The sequence below is a fragment of the Gallinula chloropus genome (genome assembly GCF_964237585.1).
Source record: "Gallinula chloropus genome assembly, chromosome: 4".
NCBI lineage: Eukaryota > Metazoa > Chordata > Aves > Gruiformes > Rallidae > Gallinula > Gallinula chloropus.
Genome location: NC_140088.1, coordinates 46,439,808 through 46,464,320, shown reverse-complemented (window position 1 = coordinate 46,464,320; position 24,513 = coordinate 46,439,808). Strand labels below are relative to the sequence as shown.

Here is a 24,513-nt window from a genome sequence, read left to right as displayed (position 1 = left end):
TGTTATCAACTGCCTTAAAATGGAACAAAGTGACTGTGTAGCCTTAACCAACTATTAGCAATAGTGAAATGCATGTAAGGCAGGTTAACAGAGCATCTAAGCAATAGTAATGTAATGTAACTCGTGTACTGACATGGAAACCTATATAAGCTCTGTGTGTGTGTTTCAATAAACGAGCTCAGCATTTGATCACATTGATCCGAGTTGAGTCCGCAAAACTTCGGCTCCGGCACCCCTCTTCCCCACATACACCCTCTGAGAGAATGGGTTGCTCCGCTGGGGCCAAACCATGACACCTTGTAACAGAAGATATTACTCTTTCCATACAGCAGCCCTTGGCTGAAACATGAGAAGAGCCCTTGTTGTAAACACATACGTAAAGTCATACTTCACATAGAATCTCAACAGTAGTTGGTGATGAAAAGACAGAAGAGATGGATAATGAAGACAGCTTTTTAATGTGTCTGAATGACTCACAATGAAATCTGTGGATTCTGTAATGATACCAGCCTACACTAAAGGAGATTATGAGTTACAAATCATAATCAAGGAAATGAGAAATGTAGATGGCTATCAAGATGAATATAGGCATCCAGATGCTATATGAAAATTATCTGATGCTTCTCAAGCTTTAAAACTGCAGCAATATAAATTGGATTGATGGAAAGTGACGCATCATCTGTGTGATCTAAAATACTAAACAATTCCTGAAAAAAGTGTATTGGCTTTCATCACGTCAGCAAGACAACTTCATTATCACTGAAGTATCCAGCATTGATTGAAATTAAATTTTTCAGTAATTTTTCCCTTAGTCTCTCAGGTGTAAAACATCCCTTCCAAAACAAGCCAAAATTAGAATCATTAACAAACAGAGAAGAAGAATATACTTTGATCCTTGCACACTTTGTCAAGGTGGTGTTTCTCCTATTCATTCTCTGGTCAGACTGAGGAAACATTTTTATCATGACAGATCAGTTTATTTTCCAAATATATGGGAGTACTTACCAGCTGTAAAACTGCAGAGAAGTCTTCAGGGTTTTCAATAGTCTCAGAAAGAATTAGAAAGCTCCTTTTGCTAATTTTATATCCATCCACTAATTGCCACAAAGACTTGTAGAATACTCCAAAGGCAAACTAGTAACCTCCTTTTCTAATATAAAACTAATCTAAATCCCTTCTGCCTTTATTCTGTGGAGGCACGCAAACAGTAAACAGCAGGAGAATCCTGCTTGGTTGCCTCATTTGCAAAATCAGTATAAAAGCAGAAGGAAGTTTCCAAAGTAATTGCTGTGATAAAAGGAGTTGTCAAGGCTAAAAGCCAAATGTGGCTTCAGAAGATTGCTTTTAAACTCTGAAGCACTTTGTTCAGTAGGTCAGGTCATACAAAGACTGAGACATAAAAAATGCATTTTTGTTTCAACTTAATATAAATGCAAGGCTCCTCTCTAAACTTTGAAATAAAGATAGTTTACTGGCTGCCTGTGAACTTCCTCTCAGTCCTGAATGCAGGGCTTGGGGAAAGCACAGCTAGCGGTCATTTGATATTTTAGACATAAACACAAAAAATATTTTGCTTTAGCACTATGAACTGCCTGTTACTAGATAGATATTACATGTTACTGTTCTTTTTGATAGCAGTCTTCCCTGTTTTAAAAGCATTTAATCCTCTATACGATAGTCTAAATTCTGCAGATTGGGCATTATTTTCTGTCTTTTAGGCCACATTTAACATAAAAGGCTTTGTCTACCTAATCAACAAAATCAAACAAGAACATCCATCATCATTTCATTAATTCAGGTAGTATTGCAGAAACAGAAATAAAAATATTTGAAGACAAAAAGTTCTCATTGCAATGTTTTGATTAAAATATAACCCTTTTGTGTCATTACCATAGTGTCATTTTCATGTCAAAGATTTTCCATCTGTAAATACAATTACCTGTAAATATATATAAAACTTACAATATAGCTATTACCAGAATTTTTTTTCCTAAACACATCCCATGAAATGAAGTCTCAGAGATCACATAAACCTTCTACCTGTGTGGCAGAATCCTCTAGCAATGATGATCAGTGTGACTGAGAACAAGTTTCACAACTTGTATGACACCTGTGAAATACTCATTCAATACTACAATCACAAAGTGCCACAGGTATAACAGATAGCTGTATAATGATCTACTGAGAGGTATATTGTCTGTAAAGCCCAGAACCTTAAAGCAATTTAAGCATTTCTATATTTGTAACATGGGATTATTCTTTGCTTCACCTACCAACAATCAGAGAATCGCTGGTTAGTAAAACCTTGTGCTGCAGAATACACTATTTCCAGTGGTTGTAGAAGAACATTATTCAGAACTTCTTGAAATTAGGTTGTTTGTCATAAATCTAACAAGCAATTATGCATAATGGAAAGGACAAGTAAGGGTCTCTTAGTCCAGCACAAGAAAAAAACTAAACCACCACCAATATGTTTGGAAGTGAAAATCTGTCATAAATCTTTGTCATTATTGTGTAGGAACTGCTGTAGAAAACGCAGTGATGAATACTGTGATCTAAGCAAGATAACCTGTAGTTGTATCTGGTAAAATGGCTTTTCCAGTGCTTTAGTTGCAGGTCCAGAAAATACTCCTACACTCTCCTATACATAAGTAAATCTTAATCTTTCATTCAATGTGCCTAGCCATCATTTGGATTTTGCTTGGAAGGTGAATCCTACAATTTAGATCACAGTTGACTGATCATTTGGTATACAAATTTAGTTCTTCTAAACTCTCATGATTTCTTGAAGCCTCCCAGCTAACATAAATTTCACTTGCTGCTGGGAATCCTATGGCCTAAATTCTGTGCAATGTAAATTTTCTGAAGAAAAGCTACTGCCTCGTAGATGAATCCACACAAATAATTAGAATCCTTGATTCCATAAGATTTTGGTCCCTTGGTACAGAGAATTCCATTCACTGATTCTTTGGGTCAAACTATAATATGGGAGCCACCTAAATTTCTTACCATGACATGCCTATTTATTTAAAGTGCAATAAAGTTTAATAAAGTTTTGTGTCCATTACCTTTAATGATGATTTACTCCGAGGTTCTGTTTTTTGTCTGGTAAGCTTGTTTTGAATAAGCAATGACTGATCTGTACGACTACTGTCATTTCCATGTTCTGAATCATCTGTGTGTGTGTCTTTGTCCTTTCCTACATATGAAAGAAAAACAAAAGAACAGTGTGCTCATTTTAGGGTGCAGTGGAGAGAAGGTAACAGTACTGTTATAGCCACAAGTGAATATTCCTTTAAAGTATCCACTTTTTAAATACTTACATCCTATTGTTCCCGCAAAAGTGTTTTTTAATTGAAATGTTATTGGTTTGTCTTACACTAGAAATTACTTTTATTTTATTATTTTTAGTAGAAGGACTATAGAAACTTCTTTTTTATTACCATCCAAATCAAAAAGCCCACAACATTCTTCACAGTAGCTTTAAAAACCCCACAAAGCAAGTTAAAGAAACATTCAAATGCTTTTGTGCTTAACTCATAATTGTTGAGACTCAAAATGTGTTATTAAATAGGCAGGTGCATCCTGGAGACCACAATAACATCTCATGCTTTGAGTTTAAACAAGCGATGGAGATGACCGATTCCTCATATGCATGTGCTGCTCATCTTTACGTATAGTATTTGAAAATTTGCATAGTAAGGTATTGCAGTGACCATTTCTGAACACATTTTAAGAGGCATACCCAGTGATGGTAGATGATAACTGACACCACACAGAAAATGTTTCTCTTTTGAGATTTGTTTTTAATAGTTCCACAAAAGTTTTTTAATAAAAGCTTTGCTGTGTGTCCTACAATAGCTGCAGGTGACTGAGGATTTTCCCTATCACAGATTAAACTTCCTCCTGTACAATCACTGCTGCCAAGTTAGTATGTAAGTCACTTCACACCCTTTTTTTTTCAGATATCTAATTTGCACATTCTTCATAAAAAATTTGTCACAATACTTACCATACATACCCAGCAGGAGTAAAATGAGGGGTAACTCCTGTACCACATTGGACCATCTAAGTTTAATGAGTGTTGCAACATGGTTCATCTTGAAAAAAATATTTTAAAGACTACAAAGATGGAATAATTATTCCCACACTATTATATCTTGTACAAATTGGAAATAGAAACATATCCAGACAAAAAAGTTACCCACAAAATCCTGAGCCAAGTTCTCATCTCAGCTTTCATATCAACATGGGAAAAGTCAGGGGAACCGGGAACAGCATTTAGTCCAGTAATTTTAAACCCTAAACAGATGCCAAGAAACAAGTCATGGTTTCTGTGGGAACCACTATCTTGAATTTCCTGAGTTTTATATTCATAAAAGCTCATCTGAAACAACAAAGTATTTTTTCATTAAGTTGTTCAGTTAAATTCTCCACAGTAAGCAGTACAGAAAAAAAAATAACCATAATTATCTCACGTAGCCTAAACATTTCTGAGATGGAACATTAGACTGGAAGATTTACCAAGTGCTCTTTTTTTCCTGCCATTTAGAAACTTACATGATGTTTGAACAAAACGAGCCCTCCTATGAAAGGATTTCTTAATGCATAGGATAACCTGTTTTAATTGTCAGAGCACCAAGATCAGAGATTTTAGCACCTCCCCTATGAAGAGAGGCTGAAGCAGCTGGGCTTGTTCAGCCTGGAGAAGAGAAGGCTGTGGGGGGACCTCATTGCAGCCTTCCAGTACCTGAAGGGAGCAGAGAAACAGGAGGGAAATCAACTTTTTAACAGGGAAGACAATGGCAGGACAAGGGGGAATGGATTAAAACTAAAGGAATGAAGGTTTAAATTGAATATTAGGGGGAAGTTTTTTACAGAGAGAGTGGTGAGGTGCTGGAACAGGCTTCCAAGAGAGGTGGTGGATGCCCTGTCCCTGGAGGTGTTCAAGGACAGGTTGGATGGGGCCCTGGGCAACCTTGTGTAGATCCAGGCCTGGAGGCTCGTGTCCCTGCCTGTGTCAGGGGGGTTGGAATTCTATGATCCTTGGGGTCCCTTCTAACCCAGACCATTCTATGACCCTATGATTTTATTTGTTTTAAACAATGTTCTAACATAATATACAGGTTATGCTCTGTTCAACAAAAAAGAATGCAGTAAAAAGACTGTGGAGAAGGTTCCAAGGAGTGCGAACACAAAGTAGGAAACAGGACACTTAAGCAACTTTGCAGATTTGACTCATGTCCAGATGTGATGAGCTCTTAGCTTTACTAAAAATCAAGGTGTTACAGTAGAAGCCAGTAAAAAAGAAGATAGAGAATTATGAAACCTCAACTCTTGCACTTAAATAGGCCAATTAAGTGGAAAAAAGTATTTTTACAAAGGAAGTTTTAGAGAATTAGACATTATTAGTACCCCAATAAACAACAAAACAAACCTTTGCAATGTAGACAATATTTTATAGAATTTTATTTACAGTTATTGTATTTATTTATATATTTCATTTATTTAATACAATTTAAAGTTAGGAAATTAAATTTTCCTTAGTGCTCAATATACTTTTACCTGCTAAACATTTTTATGTTTTCAAGGCCGCAGATTTAATTTGTAGCATGTATTTTCTTTAAATAAAAGATTACTTTCTGCTTAGAGATACCTGCTCTCTTGTCTAAATTGTAGTCAAAAGATGTTTTAGCAACAAAAAACTCCACAAAAATATAGAAATTTGGAATTTAAAAGGTAGATTTCTTATATAAAATTTAGTATCTGTTATTGTACCTTTCAGCAGTTGATGACTTATTTTATTCATCTAAAGCACTGCCCCACAAACTCACAGTATCAGTATCATAAAAAGGGGAGGAATGAAGATTAAAACATAGCATTCAAACATTGCACTTGAATAAGTAAAATTACACCTGTGAAAAAAACTTCAGACACACAGCATGCCATCCATATTTATCCAAAATTGTGCACTATTCTTAATATTCATGTAGTTTTATACATTGTCAACCAAACACGTAAAGTATGCATTGTAGGTACTTGAAACAGACTGGCTGCCCCATTTATCTCTTCTGTAGCGTACATTAAACCAAAATCTTTAATATAAATAACACTACTCAGAGAAAAAGTTCAACGGGTGGTACATGTGTGTTTCGGGAGACTCATTTTGTTTAAATTGAACTTTTTGAAATTTCTTTGGGCTAGTTTCCAAATTTTAAAAGAATGAAATAAGCTGGGTTGAGAAACAGATCCTGGGAGAAGATGATAGAAACAACATATTACAAAAACATAGTGCTAGTAGAGTGGCATTCTTCTACATTCTAGTAGAATTCTTCCAGTATTCTAGTGCTTCTTCTGTAATAAAGAGAGCCTTGATTTGGCAGCAGTTCCACAAAACATCACAAGTAAAGCTTGGCTGCCTCAAGCTTTCCCTCTGCAGTGTGGGAAAGCTACTGTTTACTCCACCTTTTTATTTCCCATCATACCATCCCCAGCCTACAACAACGAATTTGCTTGTTGTAATTGAGAACAACTGTCAGCTCTCTCTGGTCCTGTTGTTCTCAGATGGGCTGTAATGCCTACCACAACTAGCCCTGCCTTTGGGAGGGGGAAAGTATAGACAAGAAGCCACAGGAGAAACCAATAACAAAACCACACAAATCCAGTTCACATTGTTCTAGAGGCTGAGGCTTTCACACTAACTAACAGAAAGACAGCTCCTTACCAGACCTCAGACCACTGCTCAACTCCCCAGGCATACATCCCCTTCTCTGCTGTTAATAAATGCTGTCCCATGTGTGTTTTGCTGGGCAGAGCTGAAGGACACCAGCCAGGAGTGTCACACCCATGTACAACACTAGAATTCCAAGTGTTTGTGATTTTTTATTAAACTTGTTAAGGTGTGTGTGGGGGGGTGTTATTTAATTTTTCTCTTTTCAGAGCTAAAAAAAGTTGATCAGATTATCAGCTCTTCAGGTCTAATCACTAAAATACTGTTCTAAAATGGCCAATGATCAATGTTTTTATCTTGGAATGTGTCAGCTTAGCAGACACAGTGTATTTAGCTTTCAGTTAATCCACACTGCCGGTGTTAGCTCAGAAGGAAGAGTGAATAGTAATTTCCAGAAACAACTAAAAACATTTTTAGTCAATGTTAAAATATGCGAAGTTGGCGAAGAGCGTGGTTGGTTTTGAACATCTTTCCATTTCTCCTTTACTTCAGGATTCAATTAAAAAAAACCACCTGAAAACACAAAAAAATTTCTGTCCTGTTGGGGAGACTCTTGGCTAGAGTTATGAATTTTCAAGTAAGCCACAGATCTAGAGTTAGCTGAAAAACTGCAAAACCTTAAAAGATGAAAAGAAAATAGGTCTGCGTGGACTGCTTTCTTTTCCATGACTATTCAGGGGCAATATTATTGCTACCGCAAACAGAAGGCACGTGCCCCTTTACATGAGCTCTTTGAGTTTTCAGAGTACTTACTCAAACAAAGGACAAAGATTTCAATATTTATCATACAAAATCTTATATTTGAAAGACTATATGCTTGCAGAACTAAGTGAACAACTATACAAAGTAACTATATTGTATTTTAAAGAAATTATTATAGCTAATATCATCTTCCCGATACATTTCACTTATTGAATAACGCTAATTAGAATTTCTGCAGCAGCTGAGAACTTTTTGAACTGCTGTCACCAAAAAAGTCTTGTCTTAAAAAAAACATTAGTGTTATATATATATATATATATATATATATATAATATATATATATATAATTTGCAAGCCCTGAGTTACCTGTTACAGAAAGTAAAATTAATATGACTTCCAGTCAGGAAAACAAAAATTTCTATATTATACTGTTTAGCTTTCCATAAAACTTTAAAACTAAGATTTAAAAAAGGCTGACTTTTAAATAATGATATTAAATTAGAGAAAAGGGCAAAAGCTTGTATTTCCAGAGGCAGAGATCAAATCATATTTCAATGAAGTTAATGGGAATTTCACTATTCAATTCAATACAGCGAGGATTCCTTTTTAATTAGGTACATATTTATAATTCTATAGCACACCTGAACATATAACTAAGACATATGTACTGTCAGCTTGGATCGACAATGAAGTATAAAATGATACTAAAGAGATTCAAACTGGGTGATATTTAAGGTCCGTTTCAACCCCAACCATTCTATGACTCATCAAGCGGGTAACAGCTCTCTTCATCACAGCAGTTGCTGCATTTTGCTATCTTGTAATACAGAGCTGTGATGAATAACTGCAGTCATCATACATCACAAAAACCTATCTATGCTTCTTGACATAGAGTTTTGCTGTGCTTGATGCACGACAGTAAGATTTGCCCAAAAGGCACTTACACAATAAAATGTTGGAGACACTTCTGTTTCAGGGACTCTTTTACCTAACAATGCAGAAGATAGTTTAGAAATTGATTTCTACGTCTACACTTTCCATCTTCATTTCTGGGCCTTCTTAACTGCAGGGTTACCTTCCTTTCTACCATACTTTTCTGAAAGGCCAAGAGTGCATTTTAATTTTTTGACAGGGGATAAAGAGCACTTGTCCCAATTTCTCTGTAACACTCAAACCATGAATGTACTTTAGATAACTAGTGTAGGATAGCAAATGTTTCTCAGTTGATATGTGGCATAGCTATGGAAAGAAAAAGGAATATAGGTAATATTCCTGTCTCACAAACTTCAATACGATGACTCTTTACTCGATCTCTTGAGGACACGTTTAAGACAGGCCTAATAAAGCTTTAATAAGAATGAGAATATCGGGGAAGAAATTAATACCCTTTTGTCCTAATTTTAGTCTTAAAAACAAGTAAACTAGAGAAGGATATCGCTGGACACTCAGATAAGCAGCATTATGATGGATTTAGGTACCTGGAAAACTATTTTATACATAACATAGATGGTTTTTCAGCTACCTGTGTATGTTTCTTTATATATCAAATACTACCCAAAACAGAGAAGCACAGGTTTTTCTTAATGTACAGTTTTCATGAGCTTTCAGAGAGTGCTAGCCACTACGCAGAATAATTCTCTTTTTTAAAAAGGGGTCAGGCAGGTATTACAGCTTGTTGGAGAAGTTACAGTGTGGAACAGAATTGGTAAGGGCAGATTATATGCCTAAAGCACTTTGATATTACAAAGCTTAATATTATGCTTTCTGAAGACTAATCCTTATTATGTTTTAGCAAGCACTATGCTCATAACAGATCCCACAGCTTCTTCATCCATGCTTCCAGCTCTCCAGGCACAAACCAGCTATAATATGGGAGCTGGACAATTCCCTCACACACCAGGTATAGGAAAAACTGTCTTAACATGGCTTTTTGTCTGTCTCAACACAGTCAGAATAGATGTGATGGCACGTACCTATTGCCTAAGGACCACAAGCTTCTGAATAAATGATTCCGAAATTCACAGTGGAAACATCACATTTCTGCTGATCCTGACTTTCTTGAGTTGTATCCTCTGTGGTCCTTCAATCCCTCCTTTCACATTAACATGGTATGTATTGCACAGGTTATTCTGTTCATTTCGGTCTTTCATAGCATCACTTGAGCAGAAGTCACTTACAAGCACTTCTATAATCATGCACTGAAAAATGTTTTTATCACACAGTTATTATGATAGCTTTTTAGATTGTTAATTTTGATTCAGGTCTTCATTTTTCATTTCAGTACACTGCAGCAAGTGCATAAATAAGGGAGTTTCTGGAATATAAGCTTGGTAGTAATTAGATTCAGGATACATTCAGAATACAAGTTAACCATTATAACAAAATTATAAACTATATAATTCATGATCAAGTTCCTATCTAGAAAGGATTTCAGGTCATGCTAGAGAAGATGACTTCCTATGCACAAACCCCTTATAACTAACCTAAACCAAAAAACAGAACTGAAAAAAAAGAATAAATACATTAGCATTGTTTTATTTGCTAATGATCATTGGCATTATTTGCCAAATAACTTAAAATTAGATACTCGTTATATTTAAATCCTGAATGTCAATTTCTATTGATTATGTTATCCATCACTCATTTATTACGTCTTACTTTAAATGAAATATTTCAGCCTAACAGTGGAGGGCAGATCCTGTGACAATCCTCTACAGTTTCTGATGGTAGGATCTGAAGAAATCTATTTATATTCTTATTTGTGTTAGAGTGAACGAACTGGATTTTAAAGTTAAGCAGACTATCAGACTCACAAGCCTTTCTTCTAGTATAACTGGATTTTCAGTATGGCCTAACTCCTGAAAATCTTGATGCCTGAGCTATGCATGTGATAAACTGGATTTTTAAAGGCATTAATCTGCAATTGTTTCTTTCACAGTTCTTTTTCACCTGTACCATGCAATAGAAGAGAGTGTTTATCTCAATTATGTCAAGAAAAATGAATTATTATACTTAGAAAAAGGGAGTTGTTACTGAAATAAAGTAAAACAAATTATCCTGTGAATCATCTAAAATTCCATTCAGTTCAACAATAAAGAACTGCTAAATACTTTTAAACTCAGTCAATTGATTTCTAATGCACACTCCAAACAGGTACACAGTAACCACCTCCTATAAATTTTGCAGAGATTACTGAAGAGGATTTTTAAACTTTTCATGGAGATAACAGTTTAGGACAAGTACCCTTAATCAAAATTGTTTATATTCGGATTTCTTTTAGAAAAGATGGCCAAGTTTGTGATCGTTCCAAGATAAGGCTCGTTCTCTTTATGCATATGATGGCCTCTAAGGAAAAAGATAAAAAAAATTACCAGTTGCTGTTTCTTTATACACGCATGTGCACACAGATATACCCCTATGCCGGCGGATCAGCTCCTGGATTAACTAACTCATCAGTTCACCTTAATGTGACTGCAGTTCTGTTATGTTTCTTTGAAAAAGTTCTAGAGACAAACAATTTTTTATTAGCGTGGCTTTCTGTATGTAGTTACTGTGTAACTACTAGGACCTAACTCTTCCCCACTTATTTTTGGTAGCTCCAACTAAAGCCAAAAGTCATTATTGGTAGCTGCAGTAAAGCCAGAAATTCAGTAACTGAAGTTAAAGCTATGTCATTTACATCCAGCTGGCACAATTAAAGTACTGAGTGAGCACATCCTTCAGAAGAACAAACAAAGCACAGTAAAACCAGAATGCAATACCAACATACACTACATTTTTAAGCTAGTGTACACAAACAGGAGACTGAAAAAAAGTTTAATGTTGAATTCCCTTTGAGAGAATGAATGTCAAATGTCTGAGCATCACTGGCGCAACATTTAAATAAATAAATCATAAAATGGATAGCACTGGAATTACATTGTTAGAGCAATGAGTTCAGACTTTAATATTCAGATTCCTGCATAACACATGTATCTACAAACACAACAAAAGTCTTTTCTTCTTTTTTTCTTGTATTTACTTCTTATAAAATCAAAAAAGTACAAAAACCAGTTTTCCTCTTCTGCTAAGTTTATGCATTTTAGGTATTTGTGACTGCTGCATCAACATGAGATAACAGTCCAGGTAAGTCCTGCATCACAGGTATGCTATTCTTGTTACCTACAATAATATACAGAGACAGTCTGACTGTCTCATCTCACACAAGCATCTCTCCTTTGTCTGGCATGAAAGATTATATAGCTAGATAGTAAATACTTCTACTGTCTTTATAAAAGTTGCTCTGAAGTAGTCCCATTACATACTAGAACAAAAGCTTTAGTCATGATTCAGAAAAACAAAATTAACTATTAACATCAAGACTGTCTGCAACTTAATGTTACAAAGCTGGTCTTTCCTGTACAATTCAGCACCTGAAACCTCAGTCTTCCACCTCCCTTACCCACAGCTTCCACAGCAGGATACAGGTTACTCAGCAGTAATCTCCCCATGATGAGAAATACTGCAGTCTTCTAGCCTTACAGAAGTATTTCTGAAGAAGTCCTGACAAATCAGAATGTTCTCATCAATAAACTTACTCAGAAGATTACCCTGTGTGTTGTTGTACAATTTGACTAACTACTTGCAGCAAAATGAGTTGACAAAACATCCCTGTCAAGAATAAATTAATTGTGGTTGGTCTTTCACTAACTATATTATATTGGTTAGCAGGCACATTAGTCTCTTGGAGAAGTTATTAGGAAAAAAGGCATTTTTTGAATAGCCAAAAAGCAGGAATCTTTCACTCAGCAGATGAGTAAAAATATTAAAAGCTCCAGTGGAGCCAGAGGAATTCATGTTCTACAGTGAACTGGAAACTCTGATCTTAGTTTTTTTCTTTTGTGAGCTTATCAGAACAAGTGACAAAGGTCACTGAAACCAGAACTTTATACTTTTCTACAATGTAAACAAAGGAAAAGAAAATGCTTTTTCAAGGAAGCAGAAGAAATAATGTGATTTTTGCACAGAACACCAAATTTTACAAGCACACTTTGAGAAATGTGAAGTGTAACGCTTTAGTGTCCAGCTCCAAGCAATAGGTGGTTTCCACATGGGTAAAATCCAAAAGCCATGATCATAACCTTCACTGGGTGGGAATTTCCACAAAGCTTTGACTATGCACTGAACATTCCAGCCCATCTGAGACCTCATAGTTCACGTTAGGTCTTACAGAAGCTCAATGCCTGTTACTTTGCTTGAATTCACTGATTCCTCAAACTAAACCCGCTACTTACAACCTAAAACTAACAGATGAAAAAGAACCTAAATCCATAATGCCTTTGATCACGCTTGCTTGTGTTAGCGTTAAGAAAGGCATAGTACGTTAGCTGCTTACTTTATAAATCCATCATCATCACTAATTAAACACATCCAAGAGATTTATGGACTCATCTTTTGTAAACTGAAATAAAAGAGAATCTTTTCACAAGACAACAGTTTGTCTATGGACACAACTCTGGAAGAAATTTTCTGGAGAAAGGTACTTGGCCTATTTTGTGTATACTTTCATGATCCTGCCTAATTAAAAATTCACCATGTGAATGAAGCCTGTAACAGTGCTGCATCATTTTCACCTGGTTAGTGATCAAAGTTCAAGCAGCAATATTCCTTTCTTCTTTTTTAACCCTCAGATTCAGGATAAAAAGGAAACTTTTAGTCTTGGAGACAAATTCTTACCCACATAAACAGGATCCTCAAGCACAAAGTTTATTTTGAAGGTTTACAGAAAGGCCATTTTTAAAAATGTACCTTTCTAATGATTTCTCTTCTCAAACCTAACTGATAATTCCCTTTTATCTAAAGGAATTCTTACTACTGACTTCTCAGATGTAGTTACAAATACTGTTTCTTTCTTGCTTGTGGCGGAACACCCTAACCAATTACTCTTCCGTAAATCCAGAGTAACTTCACTGATTTCAGTCATCTAAATTGGTATCAACCCTATTTACACAGGAAAATTAATGAATCCAGTTAGCAAAAGGGCTACCATTCAATTACTTTTTCTGACTCTTCAAACAGCATAGCTTTAGTCAGAAAAACAGAAACATCCACACCAAAGTTTGATACAATTTTGTGCTGGTAAGGCTCAGTCCGTCTTTTCCTCAATCACTGAGCCCTCCACATTTCTTTTCATGTTCAAGCTAGGTGATATGAATGAGAAACAGCATACCACTTTCTATGAGAAAGAATTATTGCTGCCATACATAAATACACAATAATATCAGCATGCATATGTGTAAGCAATTAGGAAAAAATAGAACAGGATATAAAAAAAGAAGAAAATTATAACAGTTAAAACTTCTGCTACCAGTGCTACCTACCCAATGAAACCAATTACGCTTAGAAAGTGCATTAACTTCAACTGGAAACTTCCTGAGACACCTGATTTTCTTATACAAGCTTCATGACAAATTTTTGCTCTTTGTCATGATTTTTGGAACTTCCTCCAAAAGAAAATCAAAATGTATCTGCCAGTAGCTACCTCTTTAGGAGACTCCGAAGAGAGTCTTATTTATGATGGATTTTGAGCATCAAGAAAAAAAAACAGTGCTAAAACATGAGAGAGGTGAGCAGGAACAGCTTTCCAAAAGCAGAACTCTTTCATTCAGCATGAATGTACCATTGATAATTTGATGCTACACTGACTCTAAGCAATAAATAGTTGTGCAAGGTACAGCAAAATCTGTGTGTACTTCAGTTGAGTAATGCATGCCCAGGAACTTAAAAAATTAATTCACTTTGGAACTTGCAAATTACCACTTGTGTGTGTTCTACAGACTCATTTTGTAGTTGCAGGGAAAGGATTAGTTGCTTTTATACTTTGACTCAATTAATGCATCGAAATGACATTAACAGATACAAATATGCTCCGATTATAGACATTTTTGTGGTTGTTGTTCGTGCGTTGGGGTTTTTTTACCTATTGGTAGGCTTTTTATATATAAATATCTAAAGTAAAAGTAATATGCTTTATAATTTATATAGATAATTTATATAGATATAATTTATAATTTATAGACAATCTAATTATAGAAAACTTCTACTATTCTATAAATATAATTAAAATACTAAAGAAAATTAAAATACTGAATAACATGACTATACAGGATCAGTAACAACTGAATGGTAATTATTGCAAAGGAATTTCAGATACATGATTCCAAGTGATTGTATTATGAAAGATTGTTAAGGGAATAGATTACAATGAATGAGTGAAAAAATATTTCACTTTATTTACTGTTAGTCTAAAATGTGAGAAAGTATCGGGAAATTTATGACACATTTCTTAAGTCACATTTCTTCTTCTCTTTCAAAAAACCTGGCAGTTCAGGGTTGGTATGGCCTTTTGATACTTAAATACCGCAAGTGTATTTAATGAATCATTAATTTATTCTTATTTCACTTTGGACACAAACTTACCTGAAAACGCATCACTGTATTCTGTATTAGACAGCTTAAGCAAGTTTCTTTCCAAAGTCTCCATCACTTTAGCTGGAATAAATGCAATTTACATATCAGCATTCACATGTATGGAATAAACAGAAGATAAAGCTGCCAGTGAATAAAATGAAAAACTTTAGGCTGAAATTTTGAAGAGCACTTTCCATTGATGAAAAAAGGAACAAGACCACTTTCACTTGATGCCCAAAAGAAGTTTAATTCTGTGAAACAGCTTACTAGCAAGTTAGTGCCTACCAACAATAAGAAAGGGCTTCTCAAAATTTAGTAGCAGAAATCACCTGAGTTAATTTATTCTATAAAGGTGCTCACGCAGTTGGCAATAGCGTATGACAACACTTGGCAACAAGTCACACAGTGACTAGACTAGTGTCTCTGCTAAGGTGTGTTTATCTAATAAAACAGAAGTCCTAAAATAAATGTAGCTGCATTTTTTTTTTGTCCAAGACAAGTTAAAATTCATATGGACTTTCTTGCTTTTCTCCCATTCTCTCCACATCACTCTTTCCTGATTCTGCTAGTCAGGAACGGACACATCTGCTCCTACACATTCAAAAGGACATTTCTTGCCCAAAGCCAAATATCTATTTTTTTCCTCTCTCTCCTAAGATAGACTACAGAAACCTTCATGCTCTTCCCCAGCATACAGAAGCACTTTCTTGCTTTGTTTTCAGTAAGGAGGAAATAATCTTGTAATTCAGAAAAATAAAAGAAAAATTACTTTAACTTCACTTCAAATGTTATAGAAATTCACTCATGAACTCAGTACCACAGTTCTGTTTTGAAAAAAAACCCCACATCCCTCCAACAAACTGTAGGTATCTAAACAAATCAAGCTTATAAAATACCCTATAATTAATGGAGAATGCTAAAAAAATAGTATCTAGGACAATTCTAAGACACCACTCAAACACTGTTCCCATAGAAACCTTTCATTCCAAGTGTTGGAACAAGCTCCTGAAAGAGAAAAACCTCCTACCTCGTTCTGACAGTACATCCACAGTAGCTGTAGATGTCCCTGCACTTAGAGGCTGAGACCCGGGTTGTGGCTGCACATGACTCGGCTGCAGAAAAGATGAATGCTTGCTCAGACTCTGAGGATGCGTTTGGCTCTGGGCTAGGCATGGCATAGATCTTCTAGAAGGTTTTAATGGGTGCTCTTTCACTGTCTCACTCTTGCTTGTATTCATACCTGAAAAAAACAAGAGAGACATAAGTTCTGCCCTATTAGGCACTGACAAAGACAGGTAATCATTAAAGCTCAACGTGAATAATCCACTTAATAAACAACTCTCCAGCAAAACAAAAGGTTTAAAATATTTAAAGTTTAAAGAAGAATAGAGTTGGGTACAAAATCCAAGAATTCTTCACCTACCCTCACCTACTGTCTCCCAACTTCAATTCACAATATTCTAAATCTGAGGATTCTGTGGTACGTGTTGTACAGTCAGTTAGAAGCAAATGACAGCACCTAGTGTCATCCACATAATGATTGCTAAACAAAATTTTAATTCAGCAACAGAAATTAATAAAAATCCTTAAACAAAAAGCAAAAGAAGAAAGAATACAAGCAAAAGATGTTCACAAGCTTCCTGAAGGATTCATGAACACCACCTCCTCTGAAATGCAGCTGTTTGTGAATTCTGATGAATATATTACCTGTTCCTAGTTTTTTCTCCTAGGACTCATGGATTGAATTTTCAGACAGGTTCAGGTGCCTACAGACTGATGCACCAGTCAACTGTATGATACCCATGAGAACAACTGAAAAATCAGATTGTTAGTTTAAATGAAAAATGTGATTTGGGGATCACTGTTATCAGTAAACTCTTTAAAAAACAATGCAAAACTCATTCCCTGTTATGAGTTTATCCCACCTTAACATTACAACTCCACACCTCCAAAATGTATCTCACAAATCTTCTGCTTCTTTTAAGCAAAAAGCCCTTTGACAGGATGCCCTGTTAACAACTGCCCACTTTGCAGTGTACAGTCCCCAGTCACAGTCCCAGTACAGAATTGCTTGGCAACGCACACCAAAAGATGCCTTATTATCAACTTAGTTGACATTACTACTTTTATCACTTAGGATTTATAGTCCAACAATGTGCCATGAGAACATTATATCGTGATAATTTTGGCAGTGTTCATTCCATTTATGTCCTGTTTTTTATCTCTTCCCAAAATTACAGGAATTTTTCAGGTAATCTGAAATCTGTCAATATTTGCAAAAAAAAAAAAAACCCAGAGTAATATTCAGCTATCATTATAAACAAGCATGCTCATTATTCCACTTTAGTAATTGTATTGCGTTATGGAATTTGGCACAAAAGATGGCTTATAGGCATTATTAAAACTTAAAATAAATCTATTCCTGAAAGGCCCTTGTATACGATAAGGTGTGAATTTAGTGAAGAAAAAACCTAAACCAAACCAAACCCAAAAAACCCCAAGTGCTAAAATACAAATATTAAGGGCATTCCATTCTGCAAAATATTTACACTTCTCTTTCAAAGCTACAGAATTAATTTCCCCCTTGCCATTATTGAATTATATCAATGCTTGTAAACTTTTTACTTATTGGGTAACCTTTTGTCGTAGTTTTGCATGGCAGTGTTCTGGTGGAGGAGGGGAGGTTGCAGGGGTGGCTGCTGCAAGCAGCAGCCAGAAGCTCTCTGCAGGCTGCACAGAGCAAACAGCAGATGGCTCAAGGCCGGAGTTGTCAACGCTGAGCCTGTCAGCAACGGTCACAGTGCCTCTGGGAATCACACTTAGGAGAGAAAAAAACACTAGAAGATGCTTTTTGCCACCAGAGAAGGGAGTGAGAAGATGTAAGAAACTGCAGTCAGTGAAGAGGGGGTAGGAGTCACCCCAGATGCTGGAGAGAAAGATGCCCCTGCAGCCCGTGGAGAAACCCATGGTGGAGCGGGTGTCCCCCCACAGCCCGTGGAAAAGGTCGAGACCCCACCTACAGCCCGTGGAGAGGCTCCACGCCGGATGGATCAGGTGGAGACATACAGGAGACACTGTAACCTGTGTTAGAGCAAGCCTCTGCCAGCACTTGCAGCCCATGGAGAGAGACAGAGACACAGAGATGAGATACAGAGAACAATCCACGCTGGAGCAGGTACTGGGGGCACTTGTGGCTCCGTGGAGAACCAGGCTAGAGCAGTCTGGGCCTGAAAGACTGAGAGACATTCTGTGATGTGTGACTCATAGCAGTGACCCATGCTGGGGCAGCTGGGGAAGAACTGAAGCCCCATGGGAAAGGACTCACGTTGGAGAAGTTCGTGGAGGACTCTCTGCCGTGGGTGGGACCTCACGGTGCCGCAGGGAAGGGGGCGAGTAATGCTCCTACAGCCAGGAAGGTAAGCAGGGAAGGGGGTGAGTAATGCTCCTACAGCCAGGAAGGTAAACTACTCATGAAGAACTGACCCAACCCCCCATTCCCCCCCCATCCCTGCCCCTCCCCATGCCACAATGAGGGGGAAGAAGGGCGCAAAATCATGACTAAAGTGAAGTCTGCTAAGAAGGGAGGGGTGAGGGGAGGTGCTTTAAGATCTGGTCGCACTTCTCATTACCCAACTGGTGTCACTGGCTGTGCAGTGCAGTGTAATAAATGAAAGCGTTTTCTTTCCTGAGTCTGTTTTGCCTGTGACACTGATTGTGGAATGATCTTTCTCTGTCCTTATCTCCACTCCTAAGCCTCTCAATATGTATTTTCTCCTTGTCCAGCTGAAAAGGGGAGTGACAGAGCGGCTTTGGTGGGTGTCGGGCCTCCAGACAGGGCCAGACCACCACACCTTTATTACATGGTGGCAAATCCCTCCCATTCCAAAGTCAGGACAAAACATTTGAGATAATGATTTGGAAAAAAACCCAAAAAAAACAGCTCTCAGTTGTTTCTTAGATACAAGGAAATTAAGTCACTTTTCTAAGGTTATGTGGATGAGAAAATCATGATACACCTTCTGACTCAATCTAGGGCCTTGATACATATCATCATTGTAGAAACAGAGGAATTGAACTCTTGAGCAAAATCCAAGTCTATTACAGAGCTGGTCTATTTTATTCAGCTCCATGACTGGACAGGGCTTGTTTCTGCTCCTTTTGCTTACAGCCACGCTGGAGCACAGGGCATTACTGGAACTAAAGCTTCCTGCCTGCACAGGATCCACACATCTTCTGTGACTGCTGTACACAGTGTCAAAGATCCTCAAAACATAATTGTAGAGAGTTTATTTTACTATGCTGTTTCTCTGCTTGACAGCACAATTTACTCTACAGCACGTTCTTACAAATCTTAGTCTCTTAGTGATATATGTTGCCTCTTTCTGACTGTGCTAGAAAGAAATATAGAATGTAAACATTTCTCATGCTTAGAGTGCCACAAACTTTCATCAAAATCTGTGCCACTCAAAGAAGGATGTCACACTTAGTAAGTCTTACCTAAATCTTAACATATGAATCCACAAAGAAGTTACTTTGACTAGCAGGATACTCTCAATATTTAAATATGATAGCTAAGGTTTAAAAGGGTCTTTCATTTAAAACTTCCCTCAGCTCACAGAACATGCTTTTTTTGTGTAAGTGTTGGTCTGTCAAGAAATGCAGACCTTCACTCGTCCACTGAGGACAGGTCTTCCAGATCTGCAACAGAGCATAACAGTTCTTAGTTGGAGAAATTAAGTAATAAGTTAATATGAAGCTAAGGTAGCTGCTGCTGCCTCAAAAGGTGCAGCCGGTCTTTAAACAGGTACAAGCATTGCTTCTCAATGATTCTGAAAAGAACACTCTGTACCAGCAAAGCACACAGCAGCCCTGGGCTGAAGCACTGACCGCACTGTGTTCAGACAGAGCAATGCAACATAAGGTGTCTGCTATGCTACTCACAAGTATTCTTTGTAGTTCTTCCTACAGTAGCTAGACAATTTAACGGACAATATAGAATAATATACAAAAAGATGTTATTGTTCTGGATGGCTTTATAAATTAATTTCTTAAGCTGTCAGTAACTGCATCCTTAATTACTGTTACCAAAACGAGTGTTTCTTACATCTGTATTGAAGTCACTGTGTGTAGCATGAATCACTTTATTACCAAAGAAATTTATGGTAATGTAAATACCACACACTGCCATTCAATTTTAACAACAATTTAAGTGATACATATTAAAAAAAAAAAGAGTATAATTCTTTTATGAGGCACTGCCTCAGTTTAAAAGAAAACTATTCCTTTTTGCTCTCTCACTGTCTATTCCTCTGTGTCATGACAAACAGATGCCTCAGTACCATGATGCTTCTGCTCAGAGAGAGCAAGTCACAGCAAAGTAGCCTCCGAGCACACTTGCTGTCACACTAGTGCTATGATCTACCACCTCTGTGATTCAAGCTTAACGAGTTAATTCATTCTCTGCTAGCATGTCAGAGCCCAGTTCTGTGATACAGTAGCTTTGGTGGCATTTGCTGTTGCAGACCAAGGCTTACCCGGCCGGCTCTGGCACACAGCTTGCAGATGACATAATTAACTGGGTCACTAAATTATTTACTGGAATTATTTTTATTTCTTTCTCTCTTCTCCATAGGGGTGTTTTCTAGAATCTGTACCTTTCCAACCAGAAATATGCTACAGACCTTGCTTGTTCGGGGATACTTGGAACATAAAAGATATGTATACACATAGCAAAAAAAAGAATACACTTGTTTTTCTACTCAAACTGCACTTATTTGTTCTTTCCCTACAAAATATTTCTCTGCCACTTAACATGAGTATGGAAATGAGGATAGTGTGGATATTAAAAATTCTCATTTTGGAGAAAAAGGTGGTTGAAGTTTGTGGATTAATCAGGCCCTGCCTTTTATTTTAGCACTTCTGCCTTGGAAAGTGTTCTTTCCAAGGGGAAGCTGGGGATTCCTGTTATGTAGGCAAATCCCTACATGGCTCAAAGCCAGAATAGCCAGCTGTACTACATCTTCTCATAGCTTCCTGGCAGAGCAAGCAGGAAAGATGGAGCTAGAATATGATAAACTTTTCTGATCGCTAAATCAGTATGCACAATTTAATGCATGCCTAACATTATGGCAATCTAGAAGGACTCTAAATGATGCCAGCTCGCAGATGCCTCCAGGTTTTGGCCATCAGAAACATAAAGGAAAAATTCTCTTATGCCTCACTGTGAAATATGGATACATTATTTTTCTCTTAGTAGGAAAGAAATGGCAAGTGTATTTCATTTACTCCTAATTTTAGATAAGTCAAATTTGACAGTTAGTGCATACACATTGTTAACCTGATGCTGAAACTGCGCTTAGAAAGGCCAAAACCATTTTATTTTCAGAAAGAACATCCCAGTAACTATTGCCCGTTTAATCTGGTATAAACCTTAGCATAAAACAGGAGTAGCTACTATAAAAGTGAAATCCATAGCATCAGCTTTATGGAGATATGGTATATCATAATGTCCACAATCAGTATCAACAACACAGAGGTATTACCAACTACTCATTCCATCACAAATTTGCTTGATAAAAATAACTTCATTGTAAAAAATCTTCTGTAAAACCTCTGGCTTCAGATACCGTACTGATTCAATGAAATATAATAATGCTGAATAGATTGATGTAGATATAGCTTGAGACAATTAATATAACTTTAATTTGTGTGTTTTAAGAATATATTTGGTTTGGATTTTAGTAGAATATGGCTGTGCTGTAACTGTGTGAGCTGTTTCGTGAAAGTGGATACAAAACTTAGCCTTGAAGCTAGTGAAGATAGGGGAGTCATAAATAATGAGACTAACGACCAATTAAGAGACAGAGTGTATCTTGTTTTCAGTGAAAAGGAATGTGTTTTTGAGCTCAGATAACCACAGAGAAGAAACGTAAAGAGCATGCGCTGAGAGCTGGGAAGATGCCTGAAGACCACCAGAAGACCCCCTAAGGGTCACTGAGCATGCTTTATCTGGGAGGAGTTAATGTAAATGACTTCCTGGAAATAATTTGCATAACCCTGCCTTTTCTTAGAAATTATAATGAATATGTACAGTTAATCTGTATAAATATGAGAAATTTGGCTTTAATGGGTGCACACATTTGAAGGAGCGATCCCCTGTGTGCCTGGCTCTGCAATCAAGAATACCTGCTTAATAGTCACCAAGGCTATTTAGTTCTGATTCCAGCTTTCTGAGGCATCAGTACATCACAAATTAAAATGAAATACCATTTGTAAAACATATTAGACTGGGGAACCAATAAATGTCAAACTTCTGACAGCAGCATCATGCTAACTAGAATCTTCAATCATGTAAAATATGAAGAAAAGCTTGCAATGGTTTTTATGACATGTAAGTTTTAAGTGAAAACATATTCCAAGTATATAAAACAGCATAATTTTGAAGAGCATTTAGTTTTTAATACTTAGTCGGTATAACAGGTACTTACAGATAAAGAATAAGCTTACTCTGATTGGCAGCTGCAATTTACTAAAGAAAATTTAATGTAGGATAATTACTCTATTTAAATGTGAGAAACTATAACCAAAAGATAGTTAATAATGGAGAAAGAGTAAGTTATTTCAGTAACAGCAGAACTTTTCTTATCTATTTGTAATAGCTCAACAAATACAAAGGGTATTCGGTTTCACATATTAGAGTCGTATTTGAGTAAGTCATAGGGATCTCCTGGAGATAGTCCAGAGGAGGGCTACGAAGATGATTAAGGGCCTGGAGCATCTCCCCTATGAGGAAAGGCTGAATGAGCTGGGGCTGTTCAGCCTAGAGTAAAGAAGACTAATGGGGGACCTTATTAACGTTTATAAATATCTTAAGTATGGGATGCAGGGGGAAATGGCCAGCCCCTTTTCAGTGCTCTGTGGAGACAGGACAAGGGGCAATGGCTGCAAGTTGGAGCATACAAAGTTCCGCACCAACACGTGGAAGAACTTTTTCACAGTGAGGGCGACAGAGCCCTGGAATAGGCTACCCAGGGAGGTGGTGGAGTCTCCTTCTCTGGAGATATTCAAGACCCGTCTGGATGCCTATCTGTGCAATATGAGCTAGGGAGCCTGCTTTGGCAGGGGGTTTGGACCCAATGATATCTCGAGGTCCCTTCCAACCCCTATGATTCTATGATCAATACCCATTTTTCCATATTTTTTTTTGTCCTTTAAATATTCCTCCCTGACATCTCTCTGCTCATTCATAAATTTTGGAAATTCTTAGGATTGTGTGCTTCTCCTAGCAGTTTCACTGTTTGATCCTCTCTGCTCTTCTGTTGCCATTTTTTGCATACTATTAAGTTACTTTTAGAACAACCCCACAGAAAAGGAAGCTAAAGAACTGCTGCAAAATAGCCAGAAGATAAAAATGGACTTTTTTTTTTTAAATTTCTCCTCCTAAAAATCTGGTTAACATTCCAGGAAAATTAATTCATTCAAAGTACAGATAGGTACACCTATCTGTGCAATATGAGCTTGGGAGCCTGCTTTGGCAGGGGGGTTGGACCCGATAATATCTCGAGGACCCTTCCAACCCCTATGATTCTATGATTCTATACTTTCCATTTTATATAAAAAGTAGAATCAAACTGGATTTCTGACTGTTTAATATGCTTACAGGAAAAAAAAACAACCCTTTAGTATCAAGTATTGTTATTAGATTAACAAACACACTCAAAAAAACCTTATAAAAATGGAGAAAATTAACCAATCCCTTTCTTGTGAAGAAGAAAAACAGGACACAAACTAATCATGTGAGAAAGCAGCATTCAAGGATAAACCCTATTTCTTTTCACTACTCTCAGTATATCATGAAAACTTACGTATCTAAATTTTCTAAAGGTATTTTTTCAAATCATCTTAACTGCTTTTTCCATTACAAAGCGAACAGGTCAACATTATTCCTATTAAATATTTGAAATGCTGCCACCTAGACTAGCCGATAAATACATCCTGAATGATTGTAAACCATTGTGATGGCATTTTTCAATTTCATCTCACTACACAGATAATCTTGATTTATGAAGGGGTTTAATGAAATAATGAGGCTTAATGATATCATCAATAATGCCTCTGAAGAATGCTTCTATTAAATAACATGATTTTACTTCGATCTTTACCAGCTGTATTGTGAAGAGAGGAACACAAACAATTATTAAACTGTAAAGACCTGTACTCGTGCTAGTTAGACATGTGAGAAATCACCTTCAATCCAGAAGCATACCTAATGAACGGGAAAGGAACAAGTAGGATTATCTGAAAGTTCTCAAAGAAAATGCACTCAGGACTTCAAAAATAAATGGTTAGCTCAATTTGAGATTAGTTTAAAACCACTGGAACCTGGTTTAACAGTTTTCAGAGACAGTGAACTTTTCCCCATAAACCTTGAAATAGAATCAACACTTTGTGCAAGCTTCAGTTCCTAATTTTATATTTTATAGTGCTTTATCCATTAGATTATAAAAATAGAAAGCTATTTCTTACATAGACAGCATATATTTTGATACCAGATCACTTTTTAAAACTTTCTTTAATTTTATTTTTCTGAGGAGCTATTTACAAATAACTACTTCAGTATACCATGATACAGA

At 36.7% G+C, this 24,513-nt stretch overlaps 1 protein-coding gene across 2 annotated transcripts in view; it reads right to left on the bottom strand.

The window, feature by feature from the left end:
- The window catches only part of ANO3 (anoctamin 3), a gene marked incomplete at both ends in the record, with an annotated part of 221,817 nt that overhangs the window by 72,447 nt on the left and 124,857 nt on the right, over positions 1 to 24,513 (bottom strand). For both annotated transcript variants that reach the window (XM_084263699.1, XM_084263700.1), the window contains 3 exons: positions 3,069 to 3,199; positions 14,891 to 14,962; positions 15,909 to 16,121. In XM_084263699.1, coding sequence (XP_084119825.1) covers positions 3,069 to 3,199; positions 14,891 to 14,962; positions 15,909 to 16,121 — 416 coding nt within the window. The remainder of the gene's footprint in view (positions 1 to 3,068; positions 3,200 to 14,890; positions 14,963 to 15,908; positions 16,122 to 24,513) is intronic.